At 29.9% G+C, this 26400-nt stretch overlaps 2 protein-coding genes across 2 annotated transcripts in view; both read right to left on the bottom strand.

The window, feature by feature from the left end:
• LOC125826403 (deSI-like protein At4g17486) overlaps positions 1 to 26400 on the bottom strand; it is a 554011-nt gene that overhangs the window by 23491 nt on the left and 504120 nt on the right. The window lies entirely within an intron of this gene.
• LOC125826690 (ethylene-responsive transcription factor ERF084-like) lies at positions 19008 to 19733 on the bottom strand (the record flags this gene model as incomplete). Its single annotated transcript, XM_049506044.1, has 1 exon — positions 19008 to 19733. A coding segment is annotated over one exon (726 nt), but the record flags the coding sequence as incomplete, so codon positions are not given.

The raw sequence follows: 26400 nt of genomic DNA, 5'->3' as shown, positions 1-26400 counted from the left end.
TTCTTAGATGCTTTGACACTATTTTAGCAAATTGTGGCAACTAAATGGTTCATTATTAGTTTTAAAGGTCGAAAAATTATTCCGAAGGTTCTGAAATTTTGAGCATGAATTATAGGACTTATCTGCAAATTTTGGTGCATTTTCGCTAACCCGAGATTGGACTTTTATCACAAATAAGAAATAATTGTTTACCGAGTAGAAATGATATTTGACTGGGAAAACGAGCATGAAATTGAACTCCGATTGAACGAGCAGATCCGTATCATTATTTAAGACATTTACAAAAAAGAATCGGGTCATTTCACTATCGTATGAGGAAATTACAGCATTTTTAGTGAAAGATTAACTGCTGTTTTTCTGGTGCATAACAACCATGTACTTGTTATAAAAATCTCAGACTGTGTTCATTTGGTATTTTGAGCATATCGGGAGTTCTAGAGATCAGAATAGAGTGATTCTTACAGGTTTCTTCTTGAATTAATATGAGGGTTAGTATTCAATCTTCAATTCGACATTTTCTCATAATTTCTTTATCAGGTTTTTTTTTCCTATCCGTAAATCTCTTGGGAAAAATTGGGGTTTTATCGATTTGGACTCCCTTTTTGATGAAAAAGGTATATTTACGATCCTTATGTTATGGGTAAACTGATTTTCATCATATTAACCGCGTACAATTTGGACTTTCCCGGTAAAGTTAAAGTTTGATAAATTGAGAATTTCAAGGTCGATCTTAACTCCGTTTTTGATGAAATTTCATATTTGAACTTATCTAAGCATGGGTAAGATGTTTTTCAAGAGATATTTCATTTTCGAGTCGGGGTTTCGGATCCAAATATTTTAGGCTTCTTCGAGAACGTGGATTTTCCTTCAAATTGAGTTTGTGAATTGATTTCAACTCCGTTTTCAAATTGGTTTTCACCATTAGCTTCCAAATACTTTAAGGATCATTTTAGATAAAAAATTTCCAGATTTGGGTATCATTTTCCGATATGAGACTTTTGGACCGTTTTGCCATTTTCCCCTAAATTTCTTGATTTTGGTGTCATTGGACTCGAATTGTGATTGTGAATAATTGTTTGAATAGATTATCGCGATCCGGATTATACTCGGAAAGGAAAGGCTCAAGTCAAGTAACTTTTGGAGTTCGTTTTAAGGCAAGTGGCTTCCAAACTTTGTAAAACTCTTAGACTACGCATGACTACTTTCCTAATTGTGTTGGGGAGTAATGGGGATTGAGGATGGGTTTTATTTGTTGATTAAAATTGTTGTAAATGAAAGATGGGGAATAAAACGAGCTAAATGTGTTATATGTGACTTGAATTTGTTGAATAAGTCATGTGATAACTGATATTGAAGGGATAGAAAAGCATGAGTAGGCTATGATTGATACAGACATTGATGTTGAGACAGATGATGTGTAATACTATGATGTGGTCGTGATATGGTTGTGATTGAGACAGGTGATGTGTAATACGATGATGTGGCCGTGATATGGTTGTGATTGAGACAGGTGATGTGTAATACTATGATGTGGTCGTGATATGGTTGTGATTGAGACAGGTGATGTGTAATACTATGATGTGGTCGTGATATGGTTGTGATTGAGACAGATGATGTGTAATACTATGATGTGATCGTGATATGATTGTGATTGATGACATGTGCATATTCATTATTCATCCCATATGTGAACTATCTGTTGCATGAGTTCTGAGACACTGATATGAGGATGGATGGATATGAGACACAGTTGAGACTAGCTCCGGCTAGAGATATATGAGATGGACTAGCTCCGGCTAGCGATTTGGATGCCGATGGGATCTGGTTCCGGCGGTGATACATGGTCCATGTGTGGCCCCCATGGGTTCTGATTTGAGTATTCAGCGCGGACTGATTACGTCAACAGATGTGTATCGTAGGACAAACATGCATCACGACTACATGACATAATTATTGCATTTTGCATCGCATTTGCCTTATCTTTGTCTGTGATGTGTGGATTGTATCGGTTTACCCTTCTTATGTGGAATTTGATCTACTTGCTCTTATTTGTTGATCTGAGGTTGATGAGGATATACTGTTGGTTCTGGCTGTTGAATATGATCTGTTTAGTATAGGTTGGTTGGTTTGTTGCTATATTGAAGTTTCGGTGGTTCGGTTGGGATTGAAAGTTGTTGTTTGTAGTTGCTAGTTTTGTTTAGTTTAGAGTTACTTGCGAGTACCTGTGGTTTTCGGTACTCACCCTTGCTTCTACACAATTGTGTAGGTTGACAGCTCTCTCAGATTCGGCTTAGTATTTTCTTTAGCAGATTGAGCTTCGGGACATACTCGAGAGGTAGCGGTTCAATCCAGACGTGCCCTTGAGTTATCTTTACTTTCAGTTTTGTTCTATTTGAGAACTATACTCTGAGACTTGTATATTTTTATTCGAATTCTGTATTTAGAGGTTTGTACATGTGACTATCAAATTCTGGGTAGTGTTGAGTCTTAATTAAAGTCTTCCGCTTATTTATTATCTTTTATTCTCGTATTTCTACTTCTCTATCGTTGTGGTTGGGTTAGGCTGACGTGTCTGGTGGGAAATAGACATGTGCCATCACATCCAGATTTGGGGTGTGACAATAATATTAGTTATTATCACTCACGATCAACATTTAATGATAATTACGTGGGTTGGGATTTCAAGTTTGTATGCCCACATTTTTGTATAATTTAGAATTTGTATAATATAATATGTATCAATATTTGTATGGTGTAATTTTGCATAATATAATTTGTATAAGTGTTTAAAGTAGATGTTCATATTTGTATAAATTCATTATTTCAAGTTTATACAAAAATAACTCGATTATTACAAACGTACCCGCAAATTATACAAACAACTTAAACTATAGCTACCGTCGGTAAATATGCAAACTATAATTATGAAGCATAATTAAGTTTATTATAATGGATATTTGCGAAATTTCCCTTTTTTTAATAAATAATATGTAAGATAGTTCAACCTGTGTAATTATCATTCTTTTGTTTTTTTCTTTGAAAAATAAGTTTTTATGTTATTTGTATGTAAGATTATTACTCCCTCCGTTTCATTTTATATGTCACCATTTTGCTTGCATTAAGAAATAATGTAACCTTATCCTTCTACCCTTATTTAATGTTTTCTTAAGTCAACTCTATTAATAAATGACAAGATTAATTAACTATTCTATTAAGGATATAATAGGCAAAATATGATAACTTATGCATAAATTTTATAAAATGACACGGAGGGAGTAATATAGTGTTAATGACAAATATTTATGTATATTTGTTTTACATGTGATTTAATTTGATAAATAATAATCTACACAACTTAAAACTCTTAATTGTGTGGTCGGACTTTAGTCAGAAATATTTATTGTTTTAATTTATATAACTTTTTTTAATTTAATATAAAATTTAAGAAAATAAATATTTAAATTTAAACTTTGAATATTAAAAAATTCTCCCTTCCCAAATAAAACTTTAGGCAGTATAAACCAAATTAATGAAACTTCAATATCAAATGATTTTTTTTAAAAAAAGAAAAAGTTGCCAAAACAGTCAAGAAATGCGGGCATTTGTAGTTACTCCACTTCCATATAGTTTCCTCTAAAGTTCTTTTAACAAGTTGTATTAGATTCTCCATGCTTTTGAAAGTTAAATTATATATTATATGATAAAATTAAAATAAATTTATTTTTAATTATAATTTTTATATTGTTAAATTATTTAAATTATTAATCATTATAATTTATAATATTTTTACATAGTTTATAAAGATATAAGTTTTATTTTAAGAACTTTGAATATTCTATACCCAAAATTGAAACAGCCACATGAATTACGGCAAGAGGGAAGAGTAGAATGTATTATGTATTACTAGTCAAACCACAAATTACAACCCCCCCCCCCCCCGGTTGGCCGTTTGCCATGTATGTCTAATGTCTTACTTCCCTTTTAAATAGGAGTAAAATTTAAGGGACCAAATTTATTTGCTTAACTACAACTAGGGGTGTTCACGGTTTGGATAAAAATCGATCCAAACCGAAAAACCAAACCAAACTGATAAAATAAAACCGATTTTATTTGGGTTTGGTTTTATTTGGTTTTAGATTTTTGAAAACCGATAGTATTTGGTTTGGTTATGGTTTCATTTGAAAAAAATCGAAGAAATAACCGAACCGAACCGATATACATATATTTTATTAATATACATACTTAATATATTTTTTTATAAACAATTTTAAAGATCTTATACATATTTTCATTAAAATTTCTTTATAATTTACTTATTGAAAGCAAAAATTCCCAAGATGAAGCATTTATCTTATTGATTTCATGTATATGAGTGTCTATGACAATTCTTTGTGGGACTGAAAATGTTATTTTCTCTTCCTTCTAGACCAATATAGCGAATTTTAAAGTTTTATTGATAGTAAATTTAGTGATCGAAAGTTCAGTAATTTAAGTCATTCTAACTATTTTTCGTTTTGAATGGATTGTTGTCACTTTCATCACATTTTAAATGAATTGTTTCTTTTATTTTTGTGTATGGTTAATAACCGAACCAAACCAAACTGAAACCGATAATCACCAAACCGATAAATGTATATTATATTTGGTTTGGTTTGGTTTTGATAATTTTAAAACCGATTAAGTTGGTTTGATTTTGGTTTTGACCAATAACCGATCCAAACCAACCCGTGAACACCCCTAACTACAACTTATAACCCAACTAATGAGAGTTATTGTGGAGTGACAAGTATTTCTTTACTCTTAGTTAGAGATTTTGAGTTTGAATCTTCTTGAATACAAAGTCATCTTTTTTAGGGAGCGATTTAGTCCTAATATGAGACTTTCTGATATGAATCTGAATTTAATCGACTTCAACGTGGAAACCGGACGAATGAAAAATAATATTAAAAAAAAGTCCATGTTAACTACATGGACAAGATAGTGATGTTACACCTACATGTCTTATCCCAGGTTACAACAACTTTTGGCCCAGAGGTTACCAACGTGGACAATGTTAGTGATATTTATTTTCTAACTAGATGGGTGATGGCCCGTGCTCAACATGTTGATTTTCAATAAATTGACCTACACAAATATAACAATCATACGTAAGATGTTCACACTAAACATTCTGTCACAACATAGTAATACATAGTTGCAATTAGAACATCTATCCCTTTGAAAATTAGATATGTTATAATTACCTTTTAGTCAATCAGCAAATTCAAGATAATATAATTTTAATTTTATGCCAAACAATTCTAGTAGCAACATGTGTTGCAATTGTTAAGCATTGTTAATCGGTCTTTCTTCTCCATGATGGAAAAATACATTGCAAATGGAATTTACAGTACTTCAAATATAATTATACGAAATTGGCAGTATAAAAACTACATTATACACCTTCCAAAGTTATCCCAACTTTGTTTTGATCCATTTTAAATCATCCTTCATTTGAAATCTCAAAGGCATGTAAATGAAAGCCTCTTGAACTTCTTCCTCTGTGACATGCAACCTGCAAATATAAAACATAAGATTTTAAAGCCAACAGTAGCATAATCCACTTCCTTGTGCTTTACCAACTAAGAACGCTAAAAAACACGTACATAAATGTATATTATACTGCACCTAAGAGGCTTTAAAGAGAACCTAACAAAAAAGAATGAGAGAGTGATTACATATTCCGCAAAGGGGCTGATGTGTCATGCTCCCTAAGGCAAGTGTTATACGAACTGAACCATTGTCTGAGGGCGTTTACAAGACCAATAAGATCCAAGATAATGCATCTGTTCATTCAAATGGTGTTGAACACATCTGCAATATGGAATCATCACAAATAATTTGACTCACACAATTTAGATGTTACTGGACCCCCAAACGAATGTGATATTTGTCATTCTGCAACCTTTGTGAAAAAGTAAGCTCGTAGGGTAGCATTACTCAAGAATTTTATAATGTCTCAATAGTAAAAATGTAATAAGAACACTCATCGTTTACAGTATGGACTACAAACCCTGCTTTCTCCCCGTACTTTCACACCTCAGCGTCGGTAGGGACGAGAGAGCTGCCTTCGCTTTTGGCGTTCCTTCGTAGATCTCCATATTTCACCCTTACACATGAAGTTCCACTCTCCTCTGTCTCAGTCCAGTATATCATCTATACCTTCATAAGTGAGGGAGTAAGGCTGCATATACACACCATACTCTTCAGACCCCATGTGAAATTTCATGAAATATGTTTGTATCATTAGAAGGATTAAATCAGCATCATCACATGTGAACCAGTGAACGAACACAAATTACAACTTTAAAAATTTGACTACAACTTTCTGTACAAGTACTATGCACGCAATTAATGATCTTGGATGAACCACAAAGAATCGAGACAACATGAAACTAAAAGAGAACATAATATGTAGATTGTAGAGGCTATACTTGTACATGTCAGTTTAAGTTAGATTTCAATATTGTTTACCTCAGAAAAGTATCCACAATCCTTAAAATTTGGCCCCAGCTCCTACACATCAAGCCAAAAGCTAAGATTTTAAATGTTGAAGATTAGGTCATACAGAACAATTCACAAAAACTCATATTTGAATGGCTCGATTTCTGCAAGTACCATATAAAAAAATGACAAACTTTTATCAAAATGGATGAAAAGCTAGAAAAATAATTTAGCCACGTATATAAGTCAACTGGTGGTATCATTATTCCCTAAAAGTGGATAGTACAATTTCAGCAAAAAAAAATTAATTCACAACAATTACATTTTCTCTATAAACTCGCTCAAGCACATATAGAAAATCAGGTTATTAATTAATTCTTAGTTTAGGTGTTATTGAAATGAGCTGAAAAATTATGCAAAGTAATCAATGCAAATTTCAAAACCTGCCAATGATTCTTGTTGTCCATGTACTGCAAATGAGACGACATAAAGGAAAAAAAAACTTAAGCAGGTCAGGGAGCAAGAGGCATAAATAATTGGCTACTGTTGTGGGGGTTATTTAATTACAACAACAATTCACTGCAATACCTATGTCAAAGCATATTAATTAATGGCTTTGATTCACCTGCTACAAGATGGTTGAGATCTCACACTATCCATCTTCCAAATTGGAGAGAGGAAAGTGGTGAAACTGATAAAAAGCTAGTTGAATTGTCATCTGCATTTGTATCTACAAACAATCAAAGAAGATTATAATTGAATGCTTTTGAGATGTAGAAAGTAGTTCATCATAGGCAGAAGATGTTGTTTGTCCTTCTAGATCAATGTGATAGATATATATAGTGCATTTAATTTCTTGTACTTTACTTCTAATGACATGTTTCTCATCACCTAGAACTTTTTATTCTTCGTTTTCTTCATCTTTTACCGTATATTTTTACATAAGATTATATATATATATATATAATAATCAACAACAACCTATTCTTGATAAAACAATATATCATTTCTCAATAGTAACACGAAAGTTCAGAAAGCCTAATGATCTAGAACGACAAATACAACTCAGTTTAATACTAAGAAGTAAGAAACATTTACCTTCAGGTAGACCTTTACAGAATAGAACAGGTCACTAAGTTTTGAAATTTCACTGTCTTCTCTATGGGAACTGCTAAAGCTCCTTTAATATGCTTCTCGAAGTTATAGTTAAAACCCCAAAAAGAAAAATATTTCTACGACGATTAAACCAACTAACCAAGTGGTGTTCGTAGCACACATATGTGAATCACCAAAGCGAGAATTGAGATATCCAATTTTGTTATTAATGTATATCACATTTCAATGGAGCAGAGAATCGAGATAACCAATTTCGTTATTCATGTTTATCATAAACATTCACATAAGTAGATACCAATTTCATGAACTTCAAGTATCCATTTTTGGACCAAGACATAGGAGTAATTGTCAAATTTGTGAGCTTCTAATAAAATTCATTCGATTCAGGAAATTATAAATCTTTATGGACCAAAATATTCAAAATAAGAAGAAAACCAAGAGTCTATCGCAATCCTATCACAATGAAGGGAAGAAAGAGAAAGCAGAAAATACAACACACAATCAAACATGCATGATACAACCCAAGGAGAAGCTGAAACAGAGCAATAATCACGCATACATGATACGACTCAAATTTGAACTTGGAAAAGAGATTGTTACCTGAACTGTATTTGCGTGTTGGGAAATTTCAACAATGGCAAAGCGCAAAATTTATTAATTTTCTGTAAATAAATAGACAAAATAAAGAAAAAATCAAAGAAATTAAGAACGTTTGATAGTATTTTCTCTACAATTTCAAGAGCTTCACAAAGAATAACCTAGAATGAAATGGAGAAAGTGGGAATGATCAGTTAACTATTGAAAAAAAGCTGCACTAAGCAATAACACGTGGCTTATGAAAGAAGTACCAATTTATGCCTTGAAATTACAAAAATGCCCTTATTTGTCTACTTGTTGGAATTGCACGGTACAACTTTTACAGCCAACGGTACAATTTTTGCAGCCATGTTCGTCCTTCACAACTCTCCCTTCTAAATAAGGGTAATATAATAAATATATACGTTCTCATAAAAAATGAACATTTATTAAATATTATTTTTAATTTATTTTAAGTTAATTATTAATATTTGTTATTATTTATTCTTCATTTAATAAAATTCTTAATTATTTTATATTCATTAAGAATAACATTTTATTATGTGCTAAAATATTTTTCTTAAGGGATCGTATCCTCCCAAATAATTCACTTAACAAGAACCAAAGAAAATATAAATTCGTGTCTTAAATTCCCAGATGAGATTTATTTTGGAACACACTTTTTTTTCTGCTAAAGTAACACTTATTTGGGATGGAAGGAGTTCTAGTACACATACAATATCTTTGGAAATTTAGTCAAAGTTTGAATTAAGCTAAGGTAAGTATAATATCCAAGATTTTATCAACTTATTCTTGACATAAATTTGAAATTTGGAGTTTCAGATGAATTTGGATTTGAACTTTCTAAAATTTATAATAATTTTTCAATTTGAAATAGTAATATTAATAGTAGAGTTCACAATCAATTATTATAAATACTCAATATTTGTTTAAGAGATTAATGTCAAAAACATATCTAAACTGTCCAATTTTTTTTTAGTTTCATACTTAAACTACTTATGAGTTTCATAACTAAACTATCACTTGTGAGTTTTAGAAATACATCCCTCTATATTATTACACTCTTTTCATGGTGTGTACTACACTCTCTCTTTTATTTAAAAAAATTGTCACATCACACTCCATATGGACAAAACATTCCACTTTGGCAAAAATTAAACAAATTATTAGTATAAGTTAAAATTAAGGATTAAAGAATTATTATCCTAAAAAATAATATATTTTTTAAAATATTTTTCTTACCCCATTCTATCACATCTTCTCACCGTACCTGCCCCCCCCCCCCCCCCCCACCCCACTCATTTTTTTAGTTTTTTTTTTTGTTTAAATTTCTTTAATAAAAGTATTTTTTTACTTCATCTCCCTCCTCAAATCATAAGTTAGATATTATTTTATTTTAAATAATAATTCTACCCCAATCCACCTAACCCTTCACTTTCAATTTTTTCTCGTTTTGTGTTAGATATATACATATCTTCTTAGGAAATATTTTTTTACTTATCGCCGCAAGACTTAAAACAAAAATTTTATTTATGTTATATTTGGTACACAAATAGAAAAATTATTCCTAAAAAGGGATGTCAATATCTTCGTCATACTTTTCGTTCATCAAAGCCCTTGCCGTCCAATAATCAGTACACATTTACCCCTCCCACTAACAGATCACTTATTATGTACACGTGGCGCAATCCTACCCCACAACCCGAATTGACCAATTTTTTAACCCAAATTTCAAAACCTACCCATAACCCATTTAACCCACCCGATTTATCCACAAATAAACACATGGTTCTTCTGATGTATGTTAAGTGTCTGCTTGTAGGCAAACAAATTGTTTTGAAAGATGAACAAGAGGTGTATGTATTTACTTTTCGCTGTTGGGTTGATTTGCAGAGGATCTCCAGTCTGAAGAAATTGATGTCGATGAGTTATTCCATAAAATGAAGCAGAGTATTGATACTGACGCAACCAGTGCAATATCCATATTAGAAGATTTATGATTCAATAGACAGACCGAAGCATGGCCACAGTGCTCATGAACTAATAGAAATCTGTGCACACAATTCATTTTGTTCTAGTCCACCACTGTAAATTTTTAAAAGTATCTACCATTATAATTTATATGTACAAACTGAACTCATTGATCCTTTTAACCTTTTATCCATTCACTCTCTCATGAAATCTAAAAAAAAAAAAAAAGGATTAGGTCTTTCTTACAAGTATACTAGCAATTAATATTAGTTGTAAGTCTTTTAACTGAACTTTTATCACACAAAATACTTCATTACTATATTATAACCACCAAACTTTCTATAGCTCTAGTTTATTTTAGATTATAAATTTTAAATTTTATTTATTTTTCTCTTAAATTTAATGTCCAATCAAACACTTTCATGTAAATTATGATAGCAAAAAATATGTTTTTTTCACTCTAATTTATGAGTCTCTATGCTAAGTTGTTAACTAAAAAACTGTCCAATTCAATTCAAAATCAAATCAAGTTATCAGTTTATTCACTGTAAAAATCAAAGCAAATAATGTACCAAACAAAATCAAATGTTTTTTTTTAAGTCAGCTTGATTTGATTTGTGTTTTAGTTTTATTTTTCACCAAACATTGAATACATCTAACTATATATATTCACCTATAATGAACAAGGTTGTTTTAAAAAGAAAATTTCTATGATTAGTGCAAACTCTTAACTTTGGTTGATATTGTTAACCTGTTGGTTCTTCTGATGTATGTTATGATGTATGTTAAGTGTCTGCTTGTACGCAAACAAATTGTTTTGAAAGATGAACAAGAGGTGTATGTATTTACTTTTCGCTATTGGGTTGATTTTCAGAGGATCTCCAATCTGAAGAAATTGATGTCGATGAGTTGTTCCAGAAAATGAAGCAGAGTATTGGTACTGACGCAACCAGTGCAACATCCATATCTTCGGTAATTCACCAATTAGAAGATTTATGATTCAATAGACAGACCGAAGCATGGCCACAGTGCTCATGAACTAATAGAAATCCGTGCACACAATTCATTTTTGTCTTTCTATACCATACATTGTTCTTCCTGTTTGATGGTTAACTGATTTAGTTCTTTTATTACCTGTATGTTTCATATAAGTATCGAAAATGCAAAATGTTTCATATAAGTATCGAAAATGCAAAATGTTGCTTATGAATTTTTTTTCTCCCTGGCACTTCTTATGAAGCTGAATAAACTAAAGTACATGTCTTCTTTTAGGATATTGCAAAATTGCATTTATTGGTGCAGGTGATGCATTTATTGGAGCAGTTCTGTATGGTAAGCAAAATTATACTCTGCAGTCTTTATTCCTAATGTTCTTCCTTTAAATGTGTTATATTCCTGCATCACCCTTTTCCCTCTACGTGTGTCTATATCCATGCAAGTTTAAATCTAATGTCATTGTTCCTTCATGCTTGATAAGGGTTTGTTATATTTCATTTCTCATGGATTTCCCACTTGCAATCTGCAGCTCTCTGTGCCAATATGCCACCAGAAAGAATGTTGCCATTTGCTTCTCAAGTGGTTGGTAGACTTTAGCTTTGTGTCTTATGTAAATTGTAAATGTAAAAGAAGCTAACTTGTGCATTGTGGGTTCATTGCAGGCAGCTATCGGGTGTAGGGCATTGGGAGCAAGAGCTGGTCTTCCCCAACTAACAGACCCTCGATTGAAACCCTTTTTATTGAACGATCCCCAAAATGTGGCCACATTGCTATAGAAGAGAACACAAGTCAATGTTCTGCAATATTTGTAACATTTTATGTGAAAGATTTGCCCATTGAGAACAAAACCTTCTGAATATCGTTATTGCGAGGCATATAAAGAGTTTAACTACTATGCAATATGATGTATAATTTTTCTTTCTAATAGGTTCTGCTCTGCTTTTGTACTAATTGTTATGCGATTTTCATTGTTTTTTCTTTTCTTTTAGGTGGATTTGATGCACTTGATCCAAGGATATTTCGGAAACAGCCTCACTACCTCTACGAGGTAGTGGTAAGGCCTCCGTTTACTCTACTCTTCCCACACCCCACTTTGTGGAATTTCACTGGATATGTTGTATCAGTGAATGACAACAACATGTAGCCCTTTATAAAAAGTCTAATGTGGTAACATGGAGAGTTAAACTGTTAAAAGTAAATAGCCTGCTACAGTATGAATATAATATTAGTGCAAAGATCAATTAAGATGTTAGTGCTTCAAGTTAAATCCCTCATGCAACAGACAAACCAAAATTGGAAGTAAATCTTAGAAGTTTTACTCCCTTGTTTTAATTTATTTATCTGCTTTTTGACTTGGCACACAATTAAAAAAAAAGTAAAGAAGATTTTTAAATCTTGTAATCTCATACTAAACATACGTCAAATATACCAAAATGTCCTTTAATTTTATAGTTTTAAACATGACAATTGAAAAGTTGCAACTAAAAAGTTGTTAAAAATGGAAATAGACATTCTTTAAGAGATTCCTTCTTTTAAAACGGATTAAATAGAAAAATAGGACAAACAAATTGAAACATATGGGTAAATATTTGTGTTCAGTCATGAAAAAATATTTTACAGTAACATGTTTGGAGAAATAATTATTAAAAAAAACACAAGAAGAAAAGGTTCAATATCATATTGACATGGAATCACAAATTAAAAGATGGCAACTTTTGGGCTAAGTGATATGGAATAAATTAGAGAAATTAACTACAAATTGAGAAACTTGCACAACCAAGAAATTCAACATTTGCAATGGTACAACTTTCTTTATTTAATTTTATAAACAGAATCTTTTCTTCCCAATTTCTGTTCTCTCTCTCTATCCACATCCAAAATAAAAATAATAATAAAAAAGCTCAAGCTTTGTGATTATGTATATTAGTTGACAGCATTTGCTGTACAAACTGAACTTAATGATCCTTTTAACCTTTAATATATATATATATATCCTCTCATCAAATCTTTGAAAAAAAAAAGAGAATTAAAAAAGGAGGAGCATCAAGTCCCTTTCAAAAGTACTATATTAATAGCAGCAGTAAGCCTTTTATTTTTGTTTTCCACTTATGTCTAGTAAATTTATTAGAGTCAGACTAATTTAGATTCGCATTGAATAGGACCCATTCAGAGTTAAGGCTTTCAATAATAATGTTCGGGCTTGAGAGTGGAGCCACCCGGTGTTCGGTGCCCATATTGAAGCCTAACGCGCCAGAAAGTTCTACATTAGGGGATAAAGCGCTCCCTAACAACTACATCATGCGTGTCTTGATTGACTCATACCGCGAATTCATAATGTCGAACTTGAGAGTGGAGATCTAACATTATATATGATGCTTGTAAAAGCTAACATGTAAAATATTGGATAATCAAAATATTTTTTCTTCCCTATGTAATTACCGAATCGAAATTTAATTATAGTATCAAACTTTTAAAGTTTCATATTTGATATCTACTAATAGATGAAATTTCGTTGAAATTGGATGTGGATGTGGCCGTGACGTCTTAGAATGTTGAAAAAAGAGAGTGCATCAATATGTTAGGGAATAATGTTTTGTTTATTCTTTTTGAACCTTCTGACCCTTAAAATAGCCTAATTTACCCTTTCCACTCTTTTCCAATATAACATGTGATATTTAGGATGAGTTTGGTAGTTGGTACGAAAGAAAATGTTTCCGAATAAAAATATTGACACTCAATTTAGACAAGGCGCTTTTTTTCTATATATACACATTAAATCAACTGCTAATTCTATCTTCTTCATCTCTATATACACACACATTAATACTCTCTTGCATTGTCTCTCAACTTCAATTTTTCAAATGGCTAATAATTCAAGAATTGGCCTATTTTTGTTCCAAGCATATTCCACTTTCATGGCTACACAATCCTACATTTTCTATATGTACCAGCAACAGAGCACCACAACTTGTTCCCTCACAGATTTTGGATTCTTCTTCACTATTCTACTCAATTTTCTACAGCTAAAATATCAAGGCAATAACAACACTGATCCTTTTTCGACTCATCCGAAAACCATGAGAGTTTCTGTCACTTCTTTGGTCCTATACTGTTTAATATACGCTATTAAGCTGATTTTTTCTCGTCATTATATGTACAGGAAATTCTCCGACCATGTTATGATTTTCTTTAGTTCTCTATCTTTGGCTTCCACAGCCTCTGTTCTCTTCCCGGACTCTGTTTCCCCTGTTTTGTATTTCCTCTGTTTTCTGCTTTCTGGAGGTGAAATGCTACTTTGGGTTTTCGAGAAAATTATGGAAAAATTGGAAGAAGAAGAAGAACGGTATTTTGAGAGAAGGAGGATGAGTGGTGAACCAATTTGGAACTATCTAAGAAGGAGGGCAAATATGATTGTTTATCCAATGGAACAGAGGTTCACTCTTACTGTCTAATTTTGCAAGATACTTATGTTTATTTCTCATTCTCTGTACTTCATACTATGTTTATTTCTCATGTTGCTTCAAGATTTCAGTTGTAATACTAAGTTAGATGCATACCATGCATGTCTTCGGACCTCGAATAAACTTAAATTTTGAATTTTGAATTTATGAATTCTAAATTTTAAAAAAGGCAATTTAATCCAACCGAAACTATCTATTTATTGCTTCTTCGACAAGTAAAAATGAACGGGAGATAAATAATAAAGACAAACCAAAATTTGAAGGAAATCTTAAAAGCTCTAAAAACAAGATTTTGAAGGAAAATAATATATTTCCCTAGCAAATTTGAGTTCATTCATGAAAAAACATTTTCACCAAGAATAGTGTCGAATATCTTCCAAAGTGCAATGAAATTAATCCCTCCAATTAATTTTACTTGTCATGTTTTCCTTTTACAAATTCCTTAAAAATTATTGTTAAAAAGTAATTTGCTTATAGCATCTTTATTTGTTTATTTATTTATTTATTTATTTATTTTTATCTCAATTTAATAATAATTTGTATGTACAAACTGAACTCATTGATCCTTTTGACCTTTTATCCATTCACTCTCGCATGAAATCTAAAAAAACAAAACAAAAAGGATTAGGTCTTTTTTACAAGTACTAGCAATTAATATTAACAGAACTTTTATCACACAAAATACTTCATTACTATATTATAACCGCCAAACTTTCTATAGCTCTAGTTTATTTAAATTTTATCTTTTTTTCTCCTAAGTTTTATGTTCAATCAAACACTTTTACGTAAATTATGATAGCAAAAAATATGTATTTTTACTCTAATTTATGAGTCTCTATGCTAAGTTGTTAACTAAAAAAATGTCCAATTCAAATCAAAATCAAATCAAATTATCAGTTTTTTTACGATAAAAATCAAAATCATATCAAATAAAATATTGTCGATTTTAAAAATTCAAAAACCAAACAAAATCAAATGTTTCTTTTAAGTCGGCTTGATTTGATTTGTGTTTCAGTTTTATTTTTCACCAAACCGTGGATACATCTAATTATAAATATTCGCTATTTTGTTTCTTATATATGATCTTATCCATATATTATATTGTAGATTCATCTATAATGACCAAGGTCGTTTTAAAAAGAAAATTTCTATGATTAGTGCAAACTCTTATCTTTGGTTGATATTGTTAACCTGTTTGATTGTCAAGAAACACGGCCAAATACATCATACTTCTGAAAATTGTTAATTTAACAAGTACTACTAATCAAATATGTGTATTAATTAAACATTGGTTAATTGATAAAAGTGCATGTAAATATATATATATATGCTTTCCCTTTAGTGGTTCTTTGAAAGTTTTATTGTTTTAAAATACAAGACCTACTTACCGATTAAGAAGTTACGGGTAGTCATCATCTTGTTTAATTAATACGTAAGATAGTTTAACCAGTGTAATTATCATTCTTTTATCTTTTTCCTCAAAAATAAGTTTTTATGTTACTTCGTAAGATTATTAATACAACATTTATCATAAAAATTTATGTATATTTATTTTACAAGCGATTTAATAAGGTAAATTTTAATCTACACAACTTAAAACTCTTAATTGTGTGGCCGGATATATTTCATCTGTTTTAATTTATTTGTTCTTTTTTAAATATTAGATATAAAAATTTAAGAAAATAAATAAGATTTTTTTAAATTTTGTGATCTTTAATTATATTTCAAATTTAGTAAAATTTTAATCTTGTTGTTTTAAATATGTAAGTTGAAATTAGAGTTGCAATGTTCTTTTAAAAATTGGTTTAAAAAAAAAGCGGCAACATAGTTCTTCGACTATATATTTTTCCCAAGTTCTTTTCCCCTTGCAAAGAAGACACTTTTCCTTCGCGAAGAAATAATAATGGTGAATTTATTTAATCACAGGGATTACAGTTTAATTTAATTTGTTTTAAAAATAAATTTGTTAAGTTTAAGGTGAAAGGATAAAAACTAACATCTTTTGTTATAAAGATCAGTTCAATTAAGTGAAATATTTTAAGGACTAAAATAAACTTCTTTATTATATATTAAAGACCATTTTAATCAAATGAAATATATTAAGGATCAGAATAAAATTAGAATCGGAATAATCTGATTCTAATATTGATACCAAAAATCAGATGAGGGGAAAAAAACTTCTTAGAATTGGATGGATGTGGCCCCTCTTGGATGGTAAAGTTGAAAAAAAGAGAACTGAAGTCCCAACTTTGACAACTTTTTATTCAATATAAGTAACCATAAGATGTAAATATGGAAATTTATAAAAATTTAGACAAATTGTTTCTCTCTCTATATATATACACATTATTAAATCAACTGCTAATTGTATCTTCATCATCACTCCCTTTTATTTCATTTTGTCTCTTAACTTCAATTTTTTCTATGGCTAATAATTCAAGAATTGGCCTATTTTCGTTCCAAGCACATTCCACTTTTATGGCTACACAATCCTACATTTTCTATATGTACCAGGAACAGTTAGATACGTATCATGCATGTCTTCGGACTTTTGAATTTATGAAATTTGAATCCTAAAAAATGTAATTTACTATGTCCTTGATGCTACGGAGGCGAAAGATTACAAGAATAATAATGATTATAAATATAGATGTTATCTTCATAAATTATCATTTAACTAAACTTGACTTTTATAAAATCACATGTTTAAACCTTAATCCAACAGAAACTATCTATTTATTACTTCTTCGACAAGTAAAAATGAACAAGAGATAACAAAGACGAATCAAATTAAAAAAAAAACTCTATTGACCCTTTTGGCTCTCCCTTATTAGCAACTAACGAATGGAGTAACGCGTTTTGGCAAACATATTCCAAAGAGAGTCCACGGGCTAAAATCCCATTAAATTTATTTGTTTCTCTACTTACCTATACAAAACATAGCTATACAATCATTTATAATTTGATCATTTAATGAAGATAAATTTAGGATTTGGAGTTTCTAAAATATTATAATAATTTTCAATTTTTATATAATAGTGATTTAGTTTACAATCAATTATTATAAACAAGAGTGTTGATGATTCAATTTGGATTATTTTTTTTAATCGAAATCAAATCAATTCAGTTGATTTTTTAAAATTTTAAAACAAATCAAATAAAAACCATAGATTTAGTTTAGTTTTTTCTTTTTTTTTATAATAAGATGTTCACGATTTGGTGAAAAATAAAACTAAAACACAAATCAAATCAAGCTGACTAAAAAAGTCCAAAACTCACTTACCGATTAAGATGTTACGGTTAGATGGTTAGTCATTGTCTTATTTTTAAGGTTCCTAATTTTTAATTCATAATGCATAAGATAATCATTCTTTTGTTTTTTTTCTTAGAAAAAATAAGTTTTTATGTTGTTTCGTAAGATAATTACTACAAATTTTTATAGTATTCAAAATTTATTAATCAAAATTCATACGCATAAAGAAATAGTGAATAACCTTATTTTGATAACCCGTAATAATTATATACAAAAATTTCATTATCGACAACTAATTAAAATTCATTAAAAGAAGGTCCTATATTTCCATAAAACATTCAAGATTCTAATAATTTCAAATGATTATAATTATCATCGAAAAAAATAAAATTCTCAACCTAAATAGCTTATGGAGAAAGTACATTTAATTTTCAAAATTCTTTTTAATTTTCAAATTCAAATATTGCAAGTTTTAATTATTCACATTTAATTTAGGTTCATACATTCCTATATAAATTTTCATCACTTAGGAGTTTTAAATCTTTTAAAGTACTTGATTTTCGTATACTTTTATTTTTCTTTAAAAAAAGTAAAGAAAAAATAACAATTTAAGAAAAAATTAATTCTCTCTGTATATATTTCTAAAAAGGGAAAAGGGACGGATTTACCCACGAACTTTAATAAATGGTACGTCTATGCCCTCCGTTATACTTTCCATCCACATAAGCCCCTGCCGTCCAATTATAGGTACACACATACCCCTCTCACTAACGGCCCCCTTATTTTTTACGCGTGTCTTAAATCTAACCAACTACCCGTTTGACCTTTCTTTTTAACCCATAAACCAACTACCCGCCCCATAAACCCAATACCCACCCAACTTGGTTAAATTGGAATATCCCCCAGAAGGATGGATAAAATACAATATAGATGACACATCTAGAGGTAATCCAGGTTTATGTTCATATGCCTATTGTCTAAGAAATGAAATAGTTGAAGGAGCAAGTATTGAGAATGCTACAAACACAGAGGCAGAAGCGAAACCGATACTAGCAACCAGCAAACATTGTAAACAAATGAATCTCAATCAAGCAATCATTCAAATAGATTCTATGCTTCTAAACAAAGTGTTAACAGGAGAATGGGCGGTACCATGGAGCAATCGGTACATTCTGTTTGATTTGATCTTCCTTGTGTTTCTGAAACAACCAAAATCTTTGGAATTCTGGGTTCTTTTTGTTATTCATTTTCATTTTCATTTTCATTTCACGAGACGAATTTGAAGATGATGACGTCGATGTTGGTGAAGTAGGCAGAGGAACAATCGGAGGAATTTGGAAATTTGTTCGAGCTTTTGAACCTCTCAACCACCTCGCCGCCGCGTCGTACGCACGCGCTGCCTCCTCCGGCGTGTAAAATGTACCCAGCCAGTGTCTGCACCGCCCTATACGGTCGCGAATCTCCGCTGACCATCTCCCCCATGGCCTCTTTCTCACTCCTCTGTAACTCTTCTCCACTGATGGAACATTATTATTATTATTCCTCTTTTCTGCAGGACACGTGCGTTTCAGAATTGAAACTGCTGAATTTGGATCATCACTCTTGTTTTCATTGTTATTGTAACCGAAAAGAACATGTTCTCCAACAACAACAGCAATTCCTTCAAGAACATGGGATTTTTCATTTTCATTTTCATTAGCAAAAACAGAGTAATTATCCCAAAATGGGTCGAGGGAATAATTAGTGTTGTCAATGGAGAAATTATGATTTGGTTCATTTGGGTAATAAAGGGGTTTTTGTGTAGAGAAGAAGAATAGGATATATCTTAGAGGAAATTGGGTGGGTATTGGGTTTATGGGTTAAAAAGAAAGGTCAAACGGGTAGTTGATTAGATTTAAGACACGTGTAAAAAATGAGGGGGCCGTTAGTGAGAGGGGTATGTGTGTACCTATAATTGGACGGCAGGGGCTTATGTGGACGGAAAGTATAACGGAGGGCATAGACATACCATTTATTAAAGTTCGGGGGTAAATCCGTCCCTTTTTCCTTCTAAAAAATATGATGTTTCTTTGTATATCTTTAATAAATCAAATTACATGTATATTTTTTTAATACTTTTTGTCTTTATTTTTTCCTCACCTTTTCTGACTACCTTGTCTTTAAAAAATTGTCAAAATATATGTTCTTACTTCTTTTTCAACTTCTTAATAAGAAAGATAAGTAATAAAATATAATATTATATAGTTTCAACATAAGAAAATAAAACAAAATATTAAAATAGCACATAAAATATATTGTAGAATATGAAGAGGTATCTATATATATATATATAATAAGCCACAATGCAACTATCATTGTAACTATCTTGTTAGCTTTCAACCAAAAGCTAACAAGATTTTTAGTTACATATTTATTATTTAGTTAAATAATAAATCTGTCATTGTATGAGCTATTTATTACTCATTCCTTTTGAATTTGTTAATCTGATTTTGATCTGACACATAGTTTACGAAAGTAAATTAGATTTTGAGAAAAAACATTAAGTGATACTTGAAGTTGTCCCAGATTTTCAAAAAGACACCTTAACTTTGCGTGCATCCTATTACCCCACAAAATATTCAAAATCACAATAAATACACATTTTTTACACAATATTTCAGCTTTGGACAAAAATATCCTTCGAATGTGTAATTTCTTAAAAACAAAAAGTCGGACCCATTATTGATGTATTGAAGGATGCTTTGGTAATTTCCTATGATGAATTCGTTTCGTTTGTTTCTTTTAAATTTATTTTACTATACTAAATAATTGTATAAAATATTATGAATCACGATAATTAATTACTTAAATATTTAAAAGATATAAAAATATATAAAAGATCTGATTGACTCTTCAAATTTTACCGGTGACACATAAATTGGGACAAATGAAATAATATATATTATTTGAAAATTTCTTAGAAAGTATTATAAATTACAGTAATTAACAGCTAGAAATATTTCAAAGACAAAAAAAAATTGATTGAATCTCAAATTTTTTTTAGTACTACATAAATTGAGAAAGAAGAAATAACCTCTATTATTTGAAAATGGCGCAAAAGTATTACAAATCATACAATAAGAATTAACAATTTAAATTTTTAAAAGACTTTCATGCTTTATACTTATTCTATTTCCACTTTGGACAAAAATATCCTCCCAATATGCATATTTTTTAAAACAAAAAGTGAGACCCATTATTGATGTATTCAAGGATGGTTTGGTAATTTTTCTATGATGAATTCGTTTTGTTTGTTGTTTAATTTTTTAAAAATAATTGTATAAAATATTATAAATCACAATAATTATTTACTTAAATATTCAAAAGATATAAAAATATGTAAAAGATTTGATTAACTCTTCAAATTTTATCGGTGACACATAAATTGGACAAATGAAATAATATATATTATTTGAAAATTACTTAGAAAGTACAATAATTTACAGTAATTAACAATAGAATATTTTAAAGACAAAAAAATTTGATTGAATCTCAGAATTTTATTAGTACCACATAAATTGAGAAAGAAGAAATAACCTTTGTTATTTCAAAATTGCGTAAAAGATATTACAAATCATACAACAATAATTAGCAATTTAGAATGTTAAAAGACATAAAAATTTTTTTTTACCATAGTTAACAATAATTAAAAATTTAAACTATTTAAAATTAATATTAAAGTTTAATTAACTCTTTAATTTTGTCTTTGTCACATAAATTGAAACAAAAAATGATACATATTGGGCTCGTGCTAACACGGGCTCCGATGTCTAAGTACATACATAGAGATGAAAGCAAAGTCCCAATGGGGTGAATGTATATTGTTGCTCTTTCTCTTTGCCTTTTTCAACTTTTTGTGTTTTTTTTTTCGTCTTTCAAATTTGTCGAAATCTTTTTAAAATTTGAAGGGGCAGATTACATGGACATAATTGTTACTCATTTCACTCCTATTTACTTGACAGGTTACGTTTCTACGCTATACAAAAAGAGATGTTGCTACGACAACGTCCTTTTAACTGTAGCATCTCAATTCCACTCACCTTGCTCCACTTGTCATTTCAGGATTTGAAACCACTTTTTAGTTATAACTTGGGCTTACAACAATCCCTTAAATTTATCAGTATATTTCATTAAAAATATGAATTACGATTTGTTTCTATAAAGATATGACACTTGACCTGACTCAATCTTAAAAGTTTGCTCTGTCTCAAGTGGAGGAGCTAGAAATTTTACTAAGGATGTCCAAATATAATGGTGTGTGGTTGTCAAAATAAATTTTATTAAGGGTGTCAAAAAATAATTGGGTGTGACTGTCAGAATAAAACAAAATAATATTGTTCTATTTATGGTTTGAACCTAGAACTCCGTCATTCAAATGGACACCCATTACAACTAAGCGAAAGACATAACTTTTGTCAAGTGTGTCCAACTTTAAATATATATCCTTTAAATGTAGAATTTGACATATATATACAACGTAATTTCCAACGAAAGGATAGTTATAGCTACGCCACTAGTAAATATTATACACATTAATTATTTCAAAAGTCAGTGAGATTAATAAGAAAAGCAATTGGGTAAATAGCTACTACATACATAAAAAAGAAAAGTTTTTTTTTTTTTTATTTCTTAATTAGTAACATGCACAACACAAATTTAAGATTTTCTCAAAATCCATATTTTTGTTTTTACACAATAAGTCCACTTACGCTCCCATTAATTAAAATTAGAACTTAAACTCCTCTTTTAGGAAAGTTCAAATTCCATTCCTAATACTAATAGAAGATAGTAATTGGAGTAAAATGCTAAATCCATCTGCATCAAACAAAGAAATATAAGTTAGATTGCATCTCTATTTTTAAATAATTTCATAACTCATAAGCAATTTTCAAATTCCAAATGATCTAATAAAAAAGAGCAAAATAAAATAAATAGGAGTAGAAAAATATTTATTTCACGTTAAAGGGTAAATATAATGACCTTTTAAAAATTATACTCCATTCAGCACTACACGCTCCTTGATGCAGATGTCATAATGTGAAAACTTTTGCAAATGCCAAGTAAAAAGCAATCACACATGGGATTCAAAAGTGTAATCTATTCACTAATAAAAAAAAACAGACAAATTTTGTCAGTATAGAAATGAATATATATTTAGATATGCTAGGAAGATTGACACCTACAAATAAGCCCAACTTGATATAATCCACACTAAATAGCAATTAGAATTGTTCTGGTGAGGTAAAGCTTTTGTCTTTTTATATCCTAATTTTGACATGGCAATGCACATTAAAACTGGAGAAATTGAAAAGCCAAAGGTCTGGCTACTAATTAGCATTACGCGGGTGAAGCAGTTACTTGGGCTTTATTGGAAATTATTATTATGTGGGCTTACGGTATTTTTTTTTTTTGGCAAATTACAGAAATCACATACTTTTAAGGCAAAATTACAATCTATCCCTTAAAAGTTTATAATTATAGAAATCTCTCAAACGGATACAATAATATAAGCATTGATACATTAATCTGATGCGCGAGATACAATAATATAAGTGCTGATACATGCGCGAGATACAATAATATAAGCGATGATACATTAATTTGATGCGCAAGATACAATAATATAAGCGTTGATACATCAATATGATGCGTGAGATATAATAATAGAAGCGTTGATACACTAATCTAATGCGCGAAAATGAGGAATTTTGGAGATTTGTAAAACTTATAAGAGATAATGGTAATAAGTAAAGTAAAAGGTGGGATTTCTATATTTTTTTTATTTTTTTTTGTTATAGGCTTTAATAACATAACTGTTAGGCATTAACATTACCGTTAGTAAACATTTATTTTGTTAGGTTTTTCTTAAACTATTTAATTAGTACAATATTATGGATTAAAAAAATGAAAAGAATGAGAAAAAAATAAATAGGAATGCTGGTCATTGGAGGGTGCCACATCAGCGATTCTAGATTCATATATATATATATATATATATATATATATGTAGATTTAGTTTCCAACTTTAAACTTCTTAGATTTGGCTCTTATCTATTACACTTTCTCTCCCGAAAGATTCAAATATATATCTAAATGAAAGACATGTATTTTATTTAATTTTGAAAATCAAAATTTTATCAAAATCATAGTTAAGTCAACAAATTTAAATATAAAAATATAATATGAAATTACATATATTAATAGGATATCAAAATTTTCAAGGATCTTGTTCTTACCAAAGTTGGAGGTAGTCTTCTGCAATTAGTTGACTTATTATTTATTTATTTTAAAATAAATTTTATTAACTCAATCATGGTTATGATTAGGGGTGTACAAGTCAAACCGAACCGACGAACCAAATTAAACCGAAAAAAAAAACCGATTTGTGGTTTGGTTTGGTTGGTGTGGCGGTTGAAAAAAAAATGGACCACTCTTGGTTTGGTTTGATACTAAAAGAAAAAAAGTCAAACCGAACCCAAACCAAACCGACATATTTAATTATTTGGGCATGTAAAATTTTGTAAATATTATATATATAATTTTATTTTATATATAGATAAAAAATATTATTTATAGTCTACTTTGTTAATATATTTTAGTTAGTTTATAGTTTTCAATGTTTATATATTTTATTTCAAATTTGTTCTTGTAAACTTTGTAAATATTTTATTTTGTATTAAGATCCGAAGTTACAATTATATTGTTATAGTTTTTCAAATTCGAAGTTAACAATTTACTTTGTAAATATTTCATTTTGTATTCAGTTTGACTGTATCCTTTAATCTTATTAATTTAACATAATGAACGTTGATATTTCAAAAAAAATAAAATTGTACTCATGTGAATTTTACCGTCTTTACGAAAATTTCTATTCATTTAACATTTCTTAAGTTTAGCTTATTACACAGGTAAGTAAAAATATATTTGATCTCTTTTTCAAACACCGTATAGTTGTAAAAAAACGAAAAAACCGACTAAAACCAAAACCGAAAATACCTACTTTGCGTGGTTTGATTTGGTTTTTAGATTTAATAAACCGACATAATTGGTTTAGATTTTTTTAAATGAAAAATCAAATAAAACCGACCTATGTACACCCCTAGTTATGATACTTGTTAATGCAATATAATTTGGACCTTTCAAAATTAAATAGGACACGTATCTCTCATCTAAATGTGTACATAACAAAATATATGGGTCATCAAAATCAAACCGCAAACAACAAATTGAAAAAAAAAATTAAACTTAGGTCCTAGGTCTTTGGTGACGGGATGACTTTGGGTCTTTGCTCTTTAATAAACCTTTAATTAATTATGTTTAAAAATAAAAAAATATTATAATAGATACTTCATCAAACAATACGACAAAACCTATGCAAACATTCCTATTAAATGTTTAAGATCAAATAATATGACAACAATGTTTTACATTCTTGATTTCTTTAATGAAAAATTGAAGTGCATATTTGCGAAAGAAATATTTTAATAATAGTATATTTTGAGGTGATATTTTTTAGTCGGGTTCGCAAAGCGACGCCCGGAAACCACGGTAAAAAAAAAGAAGGTGATATTTTAAAAGTAAATAAAAAAATTAACCAATATGATTGAGATAGGTTTAATAAATTTAATTTTGATTATACATTATAAAATAGTCAAAAAATTGAAATGATATAATTTTTAAAAAATAATCGATTGAATCGTATCATTGACGCTTGGGTTGACGCTATGTCACCGTACAAAATCCCAAAAGCCAATATCCCACGTCAAACTTATGACAAGATTTCAATGGTACGACAAAAGGCATTGGCACCTTGTGATAACTTTCGTGGTGATACCTAACCTATATAAAGCACACCCTTTCTCCTCCTTCATCATCGATCAACCCTTTTTTATTTGCCTATAATAATGCAGGAATTGTCCTCCAGGCATGGAGAGCCTTTTTCAATTCCATTTTCATGCAGGAACAGAGTAGTCTCCTCACAATTCTTGGATTTTTCTTCACCATTTTACTCAACTTCATACAGATAAAATATCAAGGCGAAATGCCTTTTAGATATACAGGGGCGGGCGGATCTACTCAGGCGGGTGGGGGTGCCATGTCACCCACAAGCTTCGACAGAAACTTTATGTATATAGTTATATATATACACAGTCTATATATAAATAATAAACCCGCCACCCACAGTACCAAAGTACTATGTGGTGCCTGTGGTAAAAGGCCAAATGTTTGAGCCTCAGGTCGCGGGATTGAACCCGTTTTACACATTTTCATTTTTTCTTTTTTAAAACTTAAGGCTCCTCTCATAAACCATACTGTAATAGCTTTTCGACCTTTTTCTTTTTTTCTTTTTTACCATTGTTTCAAATTATTTGCTACTTTCTTTATCTTTAAATAATTTTATAAGTATGAATTTTAGCCTAATTCATCCTACTCCTAACATTAGATATTATTTTTTTATCCTATATTAATTATTTACATTTTACT

This window comes from Solanum verrucosum, unplaced genomic scaffold (genome assembly GCF_900185275.1).
Source record: "Solanum verrucosum unplaced genomic scaffold, falcon-dt-bn FXZP01000060.1, whole genome shotgun sequence".
NCBI classification, from domain to species: domain Eukaryota; kingdom Viridiplantae; phylum Streptophyta; class Magnoliopsida; order Solanales; family Solanaceae; genus Solanum; species Solanum verrucosum.
The sequence above is the reverse complement of the archived record's forward strand: the minus strand, read 5'-3'. Positions and strand labels throughout refer to the sequence as shown.